Source organism: Gadus macrocephalus, chromosome 9 (genome assembly GCF_031168955.1).
Source record: "Gadus macrocephalus chromosome 9, ASM3116895v1".
In the NCBI taxonomy this organism is placed as follows: Eukaryota; Metazoa; Chordata; class Actinopteri; order Gadiformes; family Gadidae; genus Gadus; species Gadus macrocephalus.
Window position 1 is genome coordinate 13551486 of NC_082390.1, and position 20429 is coordinate 13571914.

Here is a 20429-nt window from a genome sequence, read left to right on the forward strand (position 1 = left end):
CGGCAAAACGAACCAAAACGCAACACTACTGATTACTGTACAAACTGCTTGCTTTAGCTGATTGGTTGACTCACGAACTTATAGGCTGGCTGCGTTTCAGGCGGTGCCCTGTCTGAGATTAGCGAAAACATGTGCAATAAGCAGTTACCCTGAGCCCAAAGGAGACGTAAACCACCTCGCTAGGAGGAACATTCCCCGAGCCACCAGAGTGTTGGAGCAGGACCAGCGGGGGGGGGGGGGGGGGGGTGGGGGGTGGAGCCTGCCACCAGCGCCACCCGGTCCTGTGCTGATGAAAGGCTCCGCTGCTCCGAGCCCCGGCTAGCAGTGTGTGTGGCTCCGGGAACGGATACGAGCAGGTGTGCCAAATGTGAAACCAAGCCTTTGTGCAGAAACACACACCGGGCCGGCGGAGGCAAGGACCTGCAGCCTCTTTTCCTGTCCGGCCAATCACGCCCCATTACGGTGAGCGGACTCTCAGTCAACGTTTTGACGTAATCTCAGCACCTCTGTCAGTATGCATTTGGCCAATGCACTAACACACCGAGTCCGGTGGAATGCCGGGATACGGATTACACCGGGGTAAGAATGCACATATTTAGAGGGAGCAAGAGGGAGAGAAGGGGGAGGGCTGCTATAATAAGATGCAGAGCAAGACATCGGAGACTGTTGTGGAGACTGGGGAGGCCGTATCTTTCAGGGAGATAAGCATCAGGGAGGGAAATGAGTTGGTGTCATTTGAAATGGATATTATTATTATTTAGAAATCCCAGATGGCAATTCTAAGCTACAGCTGTTTCCCTAGAATTGAAATGCAAACAATACGTTTTTTTGGAGCAGATAAAGCTGTTGAACTGTCTTTCAGTGAGATGGTCACATCCTTTAAAACAGGGAAAATGGTTCAATGCTATTTCCACATATTTCTTTCATATTTTTATACCTTAGCGAGAACTAAAAACCAATAGTTCATGCACAAGGCTTTTTTTTTTGGAAAGGCACCAAACAGATTGAGATGCATTGTTCATTGACCGAAGGCGAGCTGTACACAGTAAGCCCTCATTTCATCTGAACATGCCACAAGCCACGTTTCCCTCAACCGCAAGACCAAACAGGTCCCTTTTCCATGGATGCATCCACACACACTACACTTACCCATCATGTTGTACAGGCTCTGAGGTGCAAATTGTCTCGGCATCTTCTGCACTGCTTCCTTGTACACAGAGAGGGCCTCCTACATGGATCAAACAAAGGAAAGGGGGAGCGTTAAAGCCAGAAAGGAAGGCTGGAGTTGGGGTTAACTCGAGTCCTCCACCCACCCCCTGCCCCGTGGACTCGGGTTTTCTGTGAAAACGCAGCGTGGAATTGGGGGTCGCCGGGAGGGTGGTCAACAGAAAAACAAGCTTCTATCCTTGGCGTCACGCCTGTTAGAGAAACATTAAGACGACCAGAGTGTTGTCACGTATTGACTCTGGAGCACAAAGCTTCTGTGGTGCCTCTTGGAACCGCGTTTCATGCTTACAAGGAAGGGTGAGGAGCCGGGGAGAAGGGGACACAAACGGGAAGAGCACCCCAGCTCTGGGCACTAGGGGTGAGCGGGGGTGGAGTCGCAAATTCACTCATCGGCGTCAAAGGACCGAAGCCCCAAAGCAAGTACGTGTGGGTGTATGTGTTTGAGAGAGGGAGGACAAAAGAAGGGCATAAGAACGGAGGTTGGTCCAAGGGGATTTTTGGTGGACTTGTTGCCTTCGAGTACACTTTAACACATATTGAGACGGCCTCCCCCTGGTCCAGGTCCTGCCTCCTCCTGGTCCTGGTCCTGCCTCCCCCTGGTCCTGGTCCTACCTCCCCCTGGTCCTGCCTCCCCCTGGTCCAGGTCCTGCCTCCTCCTGGTCCTGGTCCTGCCTCCCCCTGGTCCTGGTCCTGCCTCCCCCTGGTCCTGGTCCTGCCTCCCCCTGGTCCTGGTCCTGCCTCCCCCTGGTCCTGGTCCTGCCTCCCCCTGGTCCTGGTCCTGCCTCCCCCTGGTCCTGGTCCTGCCTCCCCCTGGTCCTGCCTCCCCCTGGTCCTGGTCCTGCCTCCCCCCTGGCTTAGCCTCCCCCTGGCTCTGCCTCCCCCTGATGGAGCACCGTGTGCGGGTGTACTGATGCGCCCCTACCTCCTGGTGTCCCGTCTCGTGCAGCAGCTTGCCCAGGTTGTACAGGCAGCTGGTGACGGAGCTCTTGTGCGCGTGGGGGTCTTTGAGGTTCTCGTCGGGGATGTCGGCGCAGGTCAGGAAGGTGCGCTTGGCCTCGTCCAGCCGGCCCTGGTTCATCTGGACGATGCCCGTGTTCAAGTAGGCCGCTGTGGACCCAGGAGAGACAGAAGGGGTGCCAGCGTTAGGAAAATACTTCTGCAGAAAAATGCGAATCCCCCCTTTGTTTCCTTGTGTTCCCTGACCTCTGTAATACTCTTGGGGGTGTTATATATAGTGTTATTGTTACAGCCCAGGGCTCTACAATGAAATGCACCATAAAATAATAAATAAGTGACTGCAGAGTAATTAGCCTCGGTGGAGTTGACCGACTGGATGTTGGAATACATTGACTTATGCTGGATCGATCGTCTTATCCCCAGTTTGGCAGAGGAAGGCTCCGTGCCAGCCAATGCGGGGGCGGGAGAACGGTGAAGCCCTGGTTTTCAAAGGCTGTCACATCTAGTGCAGCTTCTCTTTGGGATGTTAGTTTCTTGTGTAATACCTCCTCAACTTCAAGTACTACAAGTCGTCGAGGACTATTTGTGTGATTTACTTTCAGTCTTATACGTATCCCTTAGAGCAGCGTTTGTCAGACGGGGGTAAAATAACCCTTAGCGGTACTTGAAGGCTTTCAGGGGGTACTTAATAAGAAAAATTGTCCTTTTTGATGTTGATATTATAATGGTTATGAACAATTGTAAACAAATGGCACCATAATACCATTCATTGAATCTGAATACCACATAATAAAATTTAAGTCGCAATGAGTAACATTTAAAGTAGCTTGCTGCTTAAATTAACCCGAAAAAACACTACCATTCAAAAGGTTGGTCTCCCCCAGACAATTTCATGTTTTCCCAGAAAACTCACTGTTATTCAACAGCTTTCAGCTGTGCTCAAATAATCGCACAAGCGTTTTCTAATCTTCAATTAGCCTTTTAACACGATTAGCTAAACAATGTACCATTAGAAAACAGGAGTGATGTTGCTAGAATTGGCCTCTGTACACATGTAGATATTCCATTAAAAATGTGCAGTTTCCAGCTAGAATTGACATTTACCAAATTAACAATGTCTAGACTGTATTTCTGATTAATTTACTCATCTTAAGTTACCTTCATTGAAAAAAAAACTGTACTTTTCTTTAAAAAATAAGGACATTTCTGAGTGACCCCAAACTTTTGAACGGTAGGGTACAGATTAATTGAAATCTATTAATATATATTTAGTCATTGCTAAATGATAGTTATTTTAATACCGTTATCAATAAAATAACATACTGTAACCCTAACAAAATGTTGGCCAGCCCATATCTCTCTTTGTTAACAAGAATCTTACTATCAACACTCCTAAACGCCTCTCACTCACCCAAAACCTTTGTTTAACTTTTAAAAACCCAGAGCAGAAAGGCTGCAGCCCAGATAACCACCCCCTCAAATAAATGTCATTAGGCAGCGAGTAATGGCCCAGCCTTCAAAGGATCAAATATGTTTTCTACAGTCACAATGCCATTCTGCCTTTCCTGTCCCTGCTATTAAGGCTAATTAATTAACCTTGTTATCAGCCCAGACAGATTGGATGATTGAACGGCAAAGGCAATTGTTAAAGTGTTCCCGGGATTTCGATTTGGCACAACATCAATCTGGGGAAGCAAGGAAGGAACCTTAAAGACTCCGTGTTCATCCTTCCTTGGCGAATGTCGGTAACAACGGGAGCTCATTAACAGCGTGATCAGTGAGGAATAGGACCAATTTATACTAATCAGGAAAAGAGATTGCGTTTAAGACCCAGTGTGACCCTGGCTGGCTGAGTTGGTCCCAGCCAATAGGAAATAGGAGAAATAGGACAAAATGAACGTGAAATTGTCTTTTGTTTTAGTGGAAATCGTCAGAAAAATACCTGGATTAATGAACATTATAAAATATGTAGTGCTTGAAACACGATGGGTTCAATCAGCTGTTTGGTCCACGAGCTGCTGTATCTTTAGCTCAATTATGAGGATGCTGTCACTCAAACCCCAGGTCACATCCACTGGTTCAGAAGCCTAGGTCACATCCACTGGTTGAGAAGCCCGGGTCACATCCACTGGTTCATAACCCCAGGTCACATCCCCTGGTTCATAACCCCAGGTCACATCCACTGGTTCAGAACCCCAGGTCACATCCACTGGTTCAGAACCCCAGGTCATTGACTGGTTCAGAACCCCAGGTCATTGACTGGTTCAGAACCCCAGGTCATTGACTGGTTCAGAACCCCAGGTCATTGACTGGTTCAGAACCCCAGGTCATTTACTGGTTCAAAACCCCAGGTAATTTACTGGTTCATAACCCCAGGTCATTTACTGGTTCATAACCCCAGTTCATTTACTGGTTCATAACCCCAGTTCATTTACTGGTTCATAACCCCAGGTCATTGACTGGTTCATAACCCCAGTTCATTTACTGGTTCATAACCCCAGGTCATTGACTGGCTCAGAATCCATTCACTGGTTCAGAAACCAAGGTCACATTCACTGGTTCAGAACCCCTTCACTGGGTCACAAACCATTCAGGGGTTCAGAACCCATTTACTGGTTCACAACCCCAGATCATTCACTGGTGTCCGGACACAGCGCAAAGAGCTCTAGATTGCCCATAAACTGAAAATAAAAGGTTATTACTTACAAGCCAGAGTTGGCCGGCTCCCGATGGCCAGCTTATAGTAGTGCAGCGCCTCCGAGGGCTTGCCGTTCTCCTGCAGCAGCAGACCGCTGAGGAGGCGAGGAGAGGGAGGAGTTAGCAGGGGCTTCTCAAGTAACACAAATACATTGTTATTACAAAGGAATGCAATGTTAAAGGGAGTTGATTAATGCAGGTTGGAGCGTCTGTGGGCCGTGGCTGGATCTAAGGTCCCCCTAAGGCTGACGAACAACGATGTAGAACAAACAGTCTACACACTGTCAGGGAGGCCCTGCTGGAGGACACAAGACAGCATTTCCTCTGGGGCCCCGGATCAGAGGCTGACGATGGTGTTGAAAGGGGAGGTATGGTCAAATCAGTATCCGGAAACTGGCATGTGTGTGTGTGTGTGTGAACAAACGTGACAGAAAACTATAGATTTTTAGAAATGTTATCCCATGGGATCGAAGATGTTGTTTAATGTTTACAGAAAAAGGGATGAACCAAAGTCAAAATGACGGACAAGGTGAAAGGGAAACATGAACATGACATACGATTAACATACAGGTATGCAAACATAAAAGGCGGCAGAGCTAACTCACAGGTTGTACAGCATGTCGGCCATGTTCCTCCGGTAATAGAGGGCGTTGCGGTAGGCCTGCTCGGCCTCCTCCATCTTGCCCTGGTTCTTCAGCACGTTGCCCAGGTTCCCCCATGCTGCCGCAGGACACAACAGGTATGTTAACAGGGGATGAAGATACCGTTAGGACTGCTCTCCATCACTCCCAAGAATGAGCCAGTCTGTCTCCCTGCCTTCATCGCTCACTGCAACGGAGACGCGACCAAGACAAATGTTGATCCTGCAGACGCTGGGACATCTGGCGCTCAGACGGCTGCTGACAGGACCTCAGATGGCTGAATGAGCTCACACACCAGAGGACTATTCATCTACAGGATAAATATTGATATTGAATACATATACACAGTCTTGTATAAGGAAATCGTAATGCAACGCACAGCTGCTAACACCACTTCCAGCGTGCGGTAGCGCGTGAGGAGAGTACATGTAAATGAGAAAAATGATCGAGTTGTGGTTGTTTTTTGTTCTCCCTTCCACCGTCAAACAGTTCCTTTTGGCTCGCGTCGTGCCAGCGACGGGAGACAGGTTTTGAGGAGATGGTTCACCCGAGTCCCACAGAATGCACATTAGAGCAGCATGCAATCGCTGTGTTGCAGCGCTTGTATGACGAGGACCTGCCAGAGCAAACAGCTGTGCTGCCTCCACACCTCCTGTCTGCAGAGATTACTTTAGGCAGCGAGTCCCGACCGCCTCGCTGACTAGCGCATCTCCTCCGACCATTACTCAACAGGCTGCTAGCTAGGGTCTGGGATCCGTGCCCTCCTGCACAGTTTAGTAGTGTTGGGTTCAGTCCAAGAGGATTGGCAGGCGGAGGGGCGCTATATCAGATGTCGGATTAATATTGGATTAAATGGAGAAGACGTGTGTGTGGAGAACTCTCAAGTTGTACTCCAATATTCAACTAATTATTATAATTGGCAATAGGTTAATGAGAGGATGTAAGGTGGAGGATTAAAAACAGCTTTAACCATAATTAGCAATAGGTTAATGAGAGGATGTAAGGTGGAGGATTAAAAACAGCTTTAACCATAATTAGCAATGGCGAAAATAGGCTTCAACAGAATCCACGCTTAATTGCATTCCACACTTGGTCCACAAGTGTGGAATGCATGTTTGGCACACTTCTCAGACACACTTCTTTTTGTAGCCGGTGTGTTAACAAATGAGTGAGTGAGTATCAACACCTGATAGTGTGTGGTTGTGTGTGCGTGTGTGTGAGCTTAACAAACCACAATAAAAAGGTCCCACCTTTAGCAGGATTGACGTAAATCCCTGACTTGTAGAGCATCTCTTCGTTGCGCCAGTCCCGGTTCCTCAACATGGTTCTGACCCCAAACATCAGGACGAGGGCCGCGCTGCAGCCCAGCAACACTGTCCTGTAGCCCCGCCGAGGCACACGCACGTACAGGGACCTCATCCCCACCGCCACCAGCAGGCAGAAGCCCATGCTGGGGATGTACAGCACTCTCTCCGCCACCACAAAGCCCACGTAGAAGAAGAGGTTGGTGGCGGGCAGGAAGGGGACAGCCATCAGGCCCAGCGAGAGCACCACAACGTTTTCAGTAGTGGGGAGCAGGGTGCCGGCGTGGTGAGGCGTCTGGGTGCCGTTCTGGGCGCTGCTCGCGTGGGGCGCCTCTGGGTGCTGGTGATTGGCCTGCTCCTGGTCAACGCAGTGGTAGCCGTGTCCGTTGCTATTGCTGTGTCCATTGCGGCCGTTGGAAGTACAGTGCGCTTTGCCGTTGGTTTCCTTGCCCTTGGCCTTCTGGGGTCGCGTGCGCAGGCCGAACCAGGCCAGCGCGAGCAATCCCGAATAGAAGGCCAGCGTCTGAAGGTTCCTCCAATCGGCTACGCTTCTGATCAAAGGCAGGGCGTCCATGGACCAATCGAAGCTGAGGGTGTCCGGGCAGAGGAGGAGCCAAACGTTGACAGAAGGAAGGTAGAAGAAGGTGAGGGTCCTGGTGAGGAGCGAGGGGGAGTCCGCCGCCGGGTTGTCAGAGTTGGAGAAGTTGGGGGGTTTGTTGCCCATCCAGTAGAGCCGGCAGACCAGCAGCACGGCCCCCCAGGCGGCCAGCAGGAGCACGTTCAGCAGCAGGTGGATGTTCTTCCTCTGGAAGGTGGAGAAGGAGGGAGTTCAAGCGGTCAATATACTGACAAGGGATCATTGATCCGCGAGATTGTTCAAAACAGTTGAGCCAAAGCTAGGTCTATAGTCTGAGCGGGAGATTGAATTTAATGTTATTTATTATTTGACATGAAGATGTTAATTCAATAACGATATGGCTGATAAAATGACAAAAACAGTGCTAGTCTAAACGGCTTTGTGGTTTATAAATTACTGTGTGATCCAAAAGAACATTTCTTTGGCTTTAAAGAATTTGTTTTGGCTGAAGAAGGAAGAAATGATTTTGAAGAATTTCATCTCTCTAAACAAATCCAAAATGAAGACTTCTTAGACCACCTCTACCCACCATCATTTATTGAAAATAAGGATTTCATTCCAGCATTCCTTATAAGACAAGACTGATTGAAACAATCATGTTCACTGAGCTTATCGTCAATCAAGAACACACATGGCCAACAGATGATCAGCCTATAGTTTCTACAGCGGTTGCATGTTGGTTTCTCTCTCTGTGGTTTGAGCAACCTTTACAGGCCTTCAGAAACAACCATAGCTGATGCCCACTAGAGACATTTGTTACAGAACTATTATTTTGTTGGACGGAATCATGTGACTGAAATAGCGCCCACATGGGATTAGAGAAAAGGGCCGCTGTGCTCTGAAGAGACACCTTAATAGCCAAGGAGACAACAGAAACATGCCAGACATCCCCTATGGTGACCTCTGCTCAAATCACGCTAGCCTGGCCGTGGAAGGCTCCTTGGCAACGGCTCCGACTGCTGCTTGCAAGGACAAAGCAGAACAGCATGGGGAGAGAGAGCGAGCAAAGGCGGGAGAGAGAATCTTTGATCTCTGGGCTTAAGGCCCAATGTATCTAACCTTATGGCCTGCTGAGGTGTCCTTGAGCAATACTATTCCCATACAAACTTGAACAAAGTGAACCTCAACACGCTGAACAATTTGCCTGATTCTAATGAATGAAAGATCCTGTATGTAAATCTAGCATTGTCGGCATTATAATACAGTTGACCCAAGTAGTTACTCATGTTGCATACAAGGCTGTCTGAATATCCCTTTATTTGAACTTTAAAAGGCAACCATTAAAAAATGCATAAGGTCACCTGTCAGAAAATATAGGAAGATACCTCAGCTTTGGAAAACAAAGGATTCAGTTGCTTGGTAACCAATTGCTCTGGTAGAAGTCTGAAGGACTCACAACACTCTGTTCATCAAAGATAAGGTGCCATGGAGTAGAGATTTTTTAAAGTCCAGATTGAATTTAAAAACCATTTAAAAAAGGGGAAGCGCTCTGTAGTCTCTGTATGTCCGAGGGTATGAGAGCATACCCTCTTTATTGTCTGTGTTTATTAAATCATTAACGCTTTCCCAAACTTGTGATAAAGTGTTTGCCAACCTGTTAACAGAGTCTAGGGTAAACATGTAGTATAGACTCTGCTAAAGGTTTGGGCTGGGAGGGTTAAATTAGTTTCTACTGCATGGGACTCGGGTCCAGACTGGATTCATGTTCCTCTACAGCCTCTCCTATTGGCTACTGCGGGGGTAGGCCACTGCATTGGCCAATAGCACTCATCTAGGGAGCACAGTAAAGAATAAACCAATCAAAACCCAATTATGGGAAGTAGCCTAGTTTACCCACGATTACAGCCAAAAATAACATGTTATGCTGTAAAATAGAAAGGTTCAGGGCCCAGTTGATTTTATGTCGATGATTTCCTTGGGGCCCATTTCAAATATGTATTCACACGTTTTGCTGAACTCCTGGCAAGCAGATGACTGTGCCTTGAAGGTACCCCCCCCCCCCCAAACACTCCGGGTTGTTCCGTCTCGGGGTCCGATAATGGACGCCTGGGTCTGAGAGGATGGGCGGGGTGCCAGATCCCCCAGCATGCCCTGCTGTCGGCCACTCGGCCTGGCTGGAGGGGGCTTTGAGCTGCACAAGGCTGCTTTTTATTATTACTTCCACCCCCTGTTCCTTCCCCGGACTCTCTCAAGTACCTTTATCCCCGGCTGTAATTAGACCACCCTACAGGAGGGAACCACGCTCTGTGTGTGTGTGTGTGTGTGTGTGTGTGTGTGTGTGTGTGTGTGTGTGTGTGTGTGTGTGTGTGTGTGTGTGTGTGTGTGTGTGTGTGTGTGTGTGTGTGTGTGTGTGTGTGTGTGTGTGTGTGTGCGTTCCATAGTCCATGTGCGTACATGGAAGTGTGCGAGTCCTTCACACCTGCATCCCACTGCTGTTGTCCATTTGGACGTGTGCCAACTAATACTTGCTACCTGGCCCGGCGACAAACAAATACGTCATTGTGACTCTTCCCAGGCCCAGTGAGCCATGGCTGGGCCAAACCACGTCCATATGTCTGAGCAGCAAGGGGCAACTGGGGCGTTTCATTGACATGCGTGTGCTGCCATGCGGGTTTCATTGCTTTTCATTACAACCCTTTGCAGGGTGAGGCTTCGTTCTGAGCGACGCTCCGAGCATTGCAGAAGCGCTCCGTGCCGACGCCGACACCCTCCTGAATGCAGCCCCGCCGACTCCTCGACGCCTTTGACCTGCCGGGGGGGGGGGAACACGCACAATGGCTACGACGACGGTGGAAAGAAAAGGCATCAGTAGTCTGTGGAGCCGCTCCGGGAGGGTAGACTCGGGGACGAGAGCCACAATGAAGACGTGCCATCTTTATCATCTCCTGGGTAAAACAAAGGCCAATTCTCCTCTGAATATGTCTGCGGTTGAAGCGATGCCAGCTCCTTTAAACAACGATAAGTTCAATTACAGGCGAGGCGAGGGCTCCCCCAGAGCTGTGGCTCCATTAAAGGCGAGCGCCAAGGCGTTTCGCCTTTGTCTCCTTCGTCTCTAATCCATTTTAGCTTGAAATAAGTGGTTTAGTACAACTCCATAGGAGGTTGGAGCTCTTTTACTTCCCCTCGCCCGTTCAGCATTGAAACAATTTAGCCTTTATAAGGCGGCTTGTAAAAAAAAAAATCCCTGGAGATGAGATGGAAAACAGGCCAAATTACGCCATCCGTATTTGTGCCACTGCTTGCGCTTGATTGGATGAAATAGCAAACAGAAGAGAAATAAGAACAGCCATGGCTACTCATGCAGGCAATGTGTGTGTGTGTGTGTGTGTGTGTACAAATAATGCGGAAAATATATGTGGGGGGAAGCGTGGGGGAAAATTAATGAATTGCTTTAGAGTCTGTGGTGCATTCCCTCCATACCAATATCTTTCTTCCTCCACAGAATGGCCAGATGTGCCACACACACACACACACACACACACACACACACACACACACACACACACACACACACACACACACACACACAGCCCCCCCCCCCCCCCCCCCCCCCCCACTTCAACAGCATTTTCCAAACAATCAATCAGCTGTCAGATCTAACTGAAGCCCTGCAGTGTACAGGGTGTGCAGTAGCACGCGGATGACCTTTACCCCCACCCCCTTCCCTGGTTATCCACAGCATCAATTGTCTTGGAAGGACTTTCATCAGGATCCTGCAGGGGCCTGATAGACTTGTAATGAAAGTGAGATAGAGATCACAACACCCATCTATCTATAGGCTCCCACAGAGAGAACACAATGACCTTTAAAGCCTCCACACACCTCCGCCTGTGCCAGGAGGAGTACACAACAACATACCTGCTTTTACTTGTTTCCTAAACCACAGCTGATTGACATGGCTGACTGCCAATTGGAAATGAGGGAGGTACCTAAATACATTTAGAGTAAACGGTGAGTCCAAGTATCAATGATGGAGATTAATTAAAACATTTAGTGTAAACAATACGGCAGATAGAGGCATGAGAAAACGTATTCTTCTTGTGGTTGTCCAGCAACCGTTTGCCTCAGGATGAGATAAATCTTACAAAGTTGTTTCGAGAAACACCAGAGAAACGCATAATAAAAACATCTCCCCCAAAAAAGCTTATGCAACGTACATACATCATGCAAATTAGGAGAAAGCTCCAGTGGCGCGACCTACAGCGATGATGTGGACGACTTCCTCTCAGTCACAGTGGGGTGCCACAGCACAAGTTCATGTGGAGCACTGTTTGATGCTCACAGCTTGACTGGGATGGGGCGGTCCCTCCGCTAGGTCTGGCTCAACACAGCGCTCCTGATCACAAGGTTCACCCCGGGTGAAGCCATCACAACACCATGCAGTCAGCCGGTCACCCGGAGACCTCCAAACCACCAGGGGGGGGTCTGCCACCGAGCAGAACCCTGGAAATGGGCCGGTCACTATGAGGATTGTGTAACAGGGATAAAGACCCTACAGCTTTATTGACCATGAAACTTTTAAGATAAGGAGACAATCAGGTCACTGGTGACAAGGAAAAGGGGTTGGAGACACAGAAAATAAAATATATATTTTTCAAGTAAGCTTTATATAATACGACTCATTTAACATGTGGGAGCAACACAAAACTTCAAAGCAATACTATAGAAGTATTCAACCCTCCTCCGATTATGACCAAGTGACAATGTCTCAACGAGGGGAAATAAATACAAATTATAGAATATAAATTGTGGTTGATAGTTGAAACCAAAATATAGTGGGGAAATTCTTGCAAATGTGTCTGATCTAAACAACTTATGGGCTCTTCTTGTCTTTTATTAATGATAATTGTTAGACCAACAGAAGATCAATTACAATCCCAATACCATCTGTGTCCATTCCAAGCAATTCAAGATGAGCATTTACTGAAATTTTGTTCCTTTGAAGCAAACCTCAAAAGTCTTACACATTTCAAATATTTATGTTGCAAAATCGGCACGTCTCTTAAAGTATAAGAGACGTGCCAATTTTGCAACATAAATGTCTGAATTTTGGACTACAGTAAAAACAATTGCCACAATCAGAACAAATTCATTTTGTCATCAGCAGCAGCAATCAGCCATAGCGATCTACAGACCCTTGGCATAGGAAAAACATATCTCATATTAACCCGATGGAGAGCGGGGAGGGGGATGGGGGAGGAGAGATGAGATGCCGGGGGTAATGAGATGTGTAGGCATACAGGTGGACTATGAAGGCAGACGCAGCTAAGAAACAAGCCATCTCTAGCCCTGGTCCAAGATGGCCCTGACTTTACGCTTGAGGCCCAAGATATAAAAACACCTAAACAATGGGAAATGCGCTAGCCTGATGCCTTGTGGGTTGTCATGGTGGTAGTACTTAGTCTACTATGTACTAGTGATTAGATTGAATCAATCCAGAAATGCTTGGTTTTGGGATACGGTTGACAGTTTTTTTTTTGCTGAGAAGGCATTCAGCTCAAAGCTGTCATTCAAGAATTTCAGTTATAAGACCTAAAAAAGGCAAAAGCATCAAGACCTTGCATTCATATTTTCAATTGAAAATATGAATCTCCATTCAAGACCTTTCCATGAAACGGTAGAAATTACTTGAACTAATTCAGCAGTGAACAGAAAAATAAATGTGTTACTAATTTCTAAATTGTTTCTCCATTAACTTATACATTTGTAAACGCTGTAGCAATTGGTTCCCAAGGCCAGCCATGATGTGTCTGCAAAACCTTGTGGCGATTGAACCGTGACATGATGCTGATTCAAGTTTCATAGGAGGGACTGAAGAGAAGGGAGATGGAGAACGTTGATGGTAATTCAAACCACACACACACACACACACACACACACACACACACACACACACACACACACACACACACACACACACACACACACACACACACACACACACACACACGTTGATTTATTACTTAAATCGATGGCCCACGTTCTTGGTTTACCCTCAACAGTGCTGTCAAGAATAGATTTGTCTAGCTGTCCACGCCCGGGTTCCTACTCATTATTATTCATTCAGAAGACCAGAGCAACTGTATAGCAGGCTTTTACCAAAGATGATAACCACCAACAGAGCATGCATGAAGGCTATGACAAAGTCGAGCAGAGCCTTGCTTCAGACTAACTGTGGGGTGTGTTTATACCAGCACCATTTCCCTACTGTGCATTCATAAAAGTAATGGCCCTTTACCAGGCATAATATGATGGTACACCACGGGCCGTTGGTTCCTTTGCACATAAGCACACCTATTAAGAAAGGAAGCGCCTGTGATGGAGAATAAAGAGAAACGGATGGAGATAGAGGGAACGCGAGGAGCCTTTGCTGCACGAGGGGAAGTGTCCTGGAACAGTATGCCTCCTGTCCTTAAGGTCTTGGTACATCAACACAAGCCCTGGACTCCAGCCAGGGTACTGCAACTCATATTGCCTCTGCTTCCCCCTGCATGCCTAGAGATTACTAATGAATCTGGGATTTAAGGAAGACGTTCAAGATGGGCTGGCAATGGACCTTGGACCCTGGCTCCTGTGTGAAATCAATCTGAGATCTTGGGAGCAGATACTGGAAATTGAAAAATGAGGGGTGACAGAGAATACGAAATAGGCTAGGCTTATTTCGTAGCCTAGCTTGACTTGAGTCTGAGTCGAGTGGAACCCTCCATACTGCATTGCGTTTTGAAATCTATATTTTTCACAACTAGCTGTATTGTGAAGTCAGAAAGTAGTTCATGCGTTATCATTCATTTATTGATAACACATCATATCCATATTGATCATGCTTTGGACAGTTTCTCTGGGCTTACATTGAACTGCCTAAAGAAGTTTTTCATTAACCATAAATAGGGTAAAATCTGTGTGACCCCTAGTACGCCCACATCAGAATAGATTGCAGTTGATAGACCGACCGATATAGCTTTAATGTGAAAGAAGAAATACATTTCTCCTTTCAAGTTAAAGTGATAAGTGGTTTCACCCCAAAGACTATTTAGCCCTCAATGTCAGACTGAAGGTGAAAGTGCCACACAGCAGCTTGTCACAAATACTGTTGCAATAAACTAAGTAAACGAGCCGGTCGCTCCCAGACAACTCGTTAATCACTCAGTCTTAAAGCGTTGTGCTGTAGTTCAACTTCTGTTCTAGAGGCTGGGGGGCTGCTGATGAACTCCACAGAGCTTTAGGTGACATAAATAAAATGGAAATGTCGGATCCAGCACTCCCAACATGTTATAGCAAAACTTCTGCACAGAGCCTGGGCCGAAAAACCATCAAACACAAGGGCCGGAGTTAGGCCTAGTTTCCCGTTACCTTTCTACGAAGAAGACTTGAGGCTTTCAGAAGCAGATTTTAATAAGCATAATTCTCCAGTGGCTTATCTACAAGGGTTTGATTTGAAACCTTTACAGACACTTCTTTACTGTTCACTACTGCTGGCTGGTTTTTTTGTTCGCCAATTATGAGGTTACAAAGCCACGCCTCCAGCTACATGATTAGTTGAAACAAATATGAAGCGAAAGAAAGCGAAACGCCCCGTTGACCCAGATTTGAGCTTGTCTGCCATGATCAGACTTTAGATGTTAATCTAAAGTCTCATTTGTGAGACTAATATAATGGTATAGCTTGACTGAACAAATTGGCAATAATCATTAGATTGAACTTCTCCAATAAAAACACTCCCTTTCAGCCTAATGTTATCTGACAGTTTACCCTGAAAAAAAAAAAAAAACACAACATTTTTTATAACAGAAAATAAAAAAACAGCAAAAATATAATATATCAACAGAGCAACGAGGCGGAGGAAACACCCAGCATTAAATACAGTCTTGGGGTTTCTTTTGGCGATTGCACAGCAATGCTTTTAACCGCTAGCATGTCTGCAATGCCCGTCTTAAAATAGAGCTTCCAGTGGTTAACAGAGTGCTACAGAGTTCATCCAGAGTGACAACATGTCTGACCAAGGGCCCATCAGACAGAACACCGTCTCTGGATTATCCGGGGCAGGTTCTCCTGCAGCCTTAATCTATTTCTTTCTATCTCCATGTCTGCTACACTTGGGTACTCCCGTCACTGGTTCATGCCCCCCTCCCCATGCATCTCCCATTGTTTTCAGGTCCTCTCCATGCTTCTGATTTTCTCTCTGGCTTTACACATTTTGTCCACCTCTGTCTGGCTCTGCATGGAGGGGTGTGTGTGTGTGTGTGTGTGTGTGTGTGTGTGTGTGTGTGTGTGTGTGTGTGTGTGTGTGTGTGTGTGTGTGTGTGTGTGTGTGTGTGTGTGTGTGTGTGTGTGTGTGTGTGTGTGTGTGTGTGTGTGTGTGTGTGTGTGTGTGTGTGTGTGTGTGCGCGCGAGGTACTCCCGGGAGCGTAACAAGACCTCTCTGCGGTGGTCCTTCCTGAAATACTGCGTGAGAGGAATCACAACTATGGCTGAGAGGTTTCTCCAGGAGAAGACTGAACCACTCAGACTCCGTCTCAAGGCTGCCCCGCCGACCACCTCACTGGATGGGAAAAGGAAAATGCTGCACACCGAGCCAACTTAAAGCCACACTTTTCCATCCTACATTTGGGAATAACGTGCCCAGCGTACTTACTTTCATAGTAATTATTCACTTAAAGCAAAAGGCATAAGTCAAATTTTCTCAAAAAAGTTGTCGAGCTAAACCGGTTTTAGCAGGACATTTGAGAAATATCGAAGATGGAAAGTTATTTGCATGTCACCCAGCATTGCATATGCATATATAGTAACAAATTACACATCAGTTTCAATTAAATTGCAAAAGACCAGGGAAAAGCATAACATCAAAGCCAGTACGCATATTGACGCAGTGCTACTCGTCCTCCTTACGTTATTCGGTAGATAAGAGAGTTGGAGGCAAACCTAACTGTGCCCCATTTCCATCCATTTCCTTGCACGTTGCTTCCGCCAATTATCACATATTCTGTTATGATAACAAGGCAAAACAGAGCTTTGCTGGTTGACAAAACTATACCCATCTGTCTCTCCTCTTTTATTATTATTTTTTTTAGATGTGAATGAATTATGCATGGCTACCAGGACAAAACATTTCCCAATGCGGACGAGTGCCAGCGCACGAGTGCCCCCCCCCCCCCGGTGGGAGACAGGTAGGGGAGGGTAGGGGGCACCGCTGATCCCACCAGGCCCACTCCATCACACGTGACAGAAGCCATTAGAGCATGGAGCCACCTTCTGTGAAGCCCCGGGTGGAGCAGAGCCTCCACCTCCGTGGAACCGCGCAGAAGGACTAGGAGGAGGTCTCCTTTGTATTCAGGGCCTACAACTCATCGGAACACTCTTCGCCCTACAACCTGTAATAGCTGTAGCCTCCCGCTCTATACTTTTCTCATTCCTCACAGGGAATGGAGAGTGAAGAGGGGGGGGGGGGGGGGCTTCCGTTTAGCATTATCCATTTCCCTCCCCCCCTCCTCATCTCTAACAATCAGAGCCTAGCCTGCTGGTTCCACTACGGGACTCTGAAACACCAGAGCCCATGTTAACGCTCAAACCCTACCATCACCATACCAACCCCTGAGCTCAGCCCATGTTAACGCTCCAAACCTATCATCACCCCCCTCCTAGATCACACGTGAGTGCTGACCTTGCACCAGCACCTGCACTGTGTGGTCGATAGGAAAGATGCAAAGAAGATGACTCAGCGATAACACAATATTACTGTGCCTGTATAGCACAGCTGGTTCTGGCTACAAATAAAAAATAAGTCATTTTTAATTGTAAGCTGGACAAACAGTATAAACCCTGAGCTGAAAGCTGCTGCATGTTGGAAAAACATTGTGAAGTCTATCCTCAGGGTGGGCTCATAACACACTGCTAAAAAGATGACCTCACCGTCACAGTCCACCATCTGCTCGCACGCCATCACACTCACGTCACTGCGACTCCTCTTTGTCCGGTGACAGTCGCACAGCATCATGTTTCTACATTGTACTGCGGGGATTCAGAGAGGCTTCCATCCAGGCAGTCCGGAGGAGATGCTGACTCACATCTACACGGACGACTCAGGTCTACACGGACTCAACACGCACAGTTTTGTGCGAAAGTGTTACAAGTCGCCATGGTTGTCAAGTCTCCGGTTTCTCCACCAGAACAGTGTTTGGGGAAGAAGCAAAACGAATGTCGGTCAACATTCACAAACAAAGATGATGGGTTTTCTGATCTTTTGCTTCACAACATAGAAAGTGAACAAACCAAAAGAAAGATAATATCACAACACTAGTCACGACCAAAAAAGCCAGGTATTTCAATGTAGTCCAAAGTTCGTGTCACCAGGTTGTCCAAATATTTACCTCAAACTACAGCTAACAGATCCGTTTTCTTTATCTTTTTTCAGTCTAACAATGGAAAAACACCCATAATGCTCAAATGGAAATGCCAGGTCCTCTGGAGAACTGTTTAACACGTTATGTTCAGGAACCGCCCCTGGGACCAGAGTGAAATGCATTTAATTTCTAAATGAGCTACACTAATTGTCGTCTAACTGTAGAATCCCATAACAGAAATAAGCCTTATGAGCAAACGCTGTCGGCAAACTGGCTCTTAAAAACACGTTGTTTTTCCACATTAAGAGTGGTAGTAATTATCGTTAACAATGTAATAGTAGGTGGCTATAACAATTGGTAGATACTAGGAACTGAAGGCATATGCTTTAAGATACAACAAAAGCTTATTCTCATAGCTTCATTAATAATACATAACAGCTACATGGGGAAAAAATATCACATTTAATCTCCGCTTTCGAAAAAGCAAGAAATTACACATGATGAGAAGGAAAAATTACATTAACTTGCAAGTCTAAGCCTTGAGTTTCTGACAGAATGGAAAACATTCAATGATTCCACTGCATCGTCCTACAGAAAGGTCCATGTTTATATGTTATTCAGGGTTTTATAAGGTTGGTGTGCGACAATGATGTACTCGCATGCAAATGCTCATGAATGTACACCATCATGAGAGGTGAAGATCGAGAGTTGCGAATAATAGGGCTGTGCTTAGTCCACTGATGGAGGAACTACTGATGGAGGCCTGTTAGGCTGTAGGAGCTCAAAGCTCCGTACTAGGGCTGTGTCTGGTCCACTGATGGAGTGTAGGCTGTAGAAGCTCAATGCTGTATACTAGGGCTGTGTCTAGTCCAACTAGTCCAAGGCTGTAGGCCCTCAATGTTCTACCACTATTGTTTCATGCTTTATTGGATCTTCTTGGATTAATCTTAAACTTGCGTGCACATCAGGAGGCAAGGTGTGAAAAGCTATGCGTGTCACTTATCCAGAACCTTGGCACAAAAATAAAAGCAGGACAACGGCAAGTGAAAATCACAGAGACACACACACTACCAGCGTGAGACCACAACCGCAGCAAGAGTGTATACAAGTTCTTGTAATATTATCTGCAGATTACCTTTGTTCCTGGAGTTTAAGAGACATGAAGAATAAAATGAGTTTTTAGGCCGACTGGGTAACATTAATGAACCTGATCATGATTCAGTTTTCTATAAATATATCTCAGTAGGGATGAAACTACTTCGAGCAGTGGGCAACAATGTACATCTTTATGTTTTTCCAAAGTATTTAAAACACAACAAATTTCACACCTTAAGTGAATTTATACTGATTAAACAATTAAAATAATCTGTGGACACATCATGCATAAACTCATAATTAATAACATTATGCTCAGACACAAATTTGTTGCATCATTTAAACCACGACAAATAAAACAGTATGCAAGTACTACTTTCACCACTATATTTGAGCATATTGTCATCATCACGTCCTTACTTGACTTCAAACAACGGACAGCCAGAATAATAGGTAGAGGTGCAGTGTTGAATAGTCCTGAGGGCACGTCCTTCAAGACAGACCAGAGCCACAAGCACAGCAACTCATATTTGCAGATAATTATAAACGATAATAAAACTTGGAGCAGATTCAATCAAAGATGTAACGGTCTGAGAGCCAAATTGGGATAAGTCCCATCACACCCCTTTACTAATAAGAATTTAAACTAGTTAAGGTGATACCTGGTCCTGTCTGGGCTTCCAAATTCCGACCTTGAGTGCATCGAAAAAGATCCAGCTCATCTGTAATCAGCAGGCTGCAGCACATTCCAATTATTAGTTATATGCCTCGTTTCTATCCAAGTTCAAATTTCTTTAATGGACCGTTCTGACCTGCTCTGAATGACATATCGGAGGATATCCTGGCAGAACCGAGCTCAAACCGATCGGGTCCGCTGCCCTCTCTTCCATCTAGTCCCATGTTTCATGTATGATATATGATTGTTAGTATTGTCATCTAAGAGAGCGAATGAGAGACCCAGCGGATAATACAGCCAGAGACGAAAACATAGACGACCATGGCGGCCCGCCGTCAGTGGGACTGATATAAATACGTGAGATCAGGTTACACACGGCCTTGGGTCGCCGCTGAGATCAGAAGGAGAAGAACGCAGCAGCGAGAGACAAAACAAGAGGACGAGGAACCTTGGGGCCCTGGCAGGTTGAGCAGATGATGACAGTGATCTGTCAAAGGGTTCTCCCTTACGGTACCAGTGGTGAGGCCAAATCACACGCTGTGGAAAACCCTCTTCGGGTTCACGTTCCCAATACCAACGGAAATGGCATTTATTTTTCTTTCTCGGGGGGGAAAACACTAAATTTTAGCATCTCCGCACATAGGGCTGCAGTCCCTGCAGCAGCGACGCAGAGGAATCTGTCTTTGTGCCGTTCTGTGCCGCTTATGCAGCCCTCATATCTTCGTCGCTGCATAAGTTTCCTTCACGTTTGCGCCATTCATTGTCTTCACCTTGAAACCATTACTTTGCATTCAAACTTGACTTTTACTTTTTCAAATATGTAAAGTGTGCTTTTGAGTGTGCAGGAATGTGAATCAA

General features: G+C 46.5%; 1 protein-coding gene across 3 annotated transcripts in view; it reads right to left on the reverse strand.

The window, feature by feature from the left end:
* The window catches only part of tmtc2b (transmembrane O-mannosyltransferase targeting cadherins 2b), a 68125-nt gene that overhangs the window by 17279 nt on the left and 30417 nt on the right, over positions 1–20429 (reverse strand). For all 3 annotated transcript variants that reach the window (XM_060060896.1, XM_060060897.1, XM_060060898.1), the window contains exons 3-7: positions 6773–7631; positions 5487–5601; positions 4891–4976; positions 2150–2334; positions 1150–1228 (exon numbers count right to left, since the gene is read on the reverse strand). In XM_060060896.1, the coding sequence (XP_059916879.1) occupies positions 1150–1228; positions 2150–2334; positions 4891–4976; positions 5487–5601; positions 6773–7631 (1324 nt within the window). The remainder of the gene's footprint in view (positions 1–1149; positions 1229–2149; positions 2335–4890; positions 4977–5486; positions 5602–6772; positions 7632–20429) is intronic.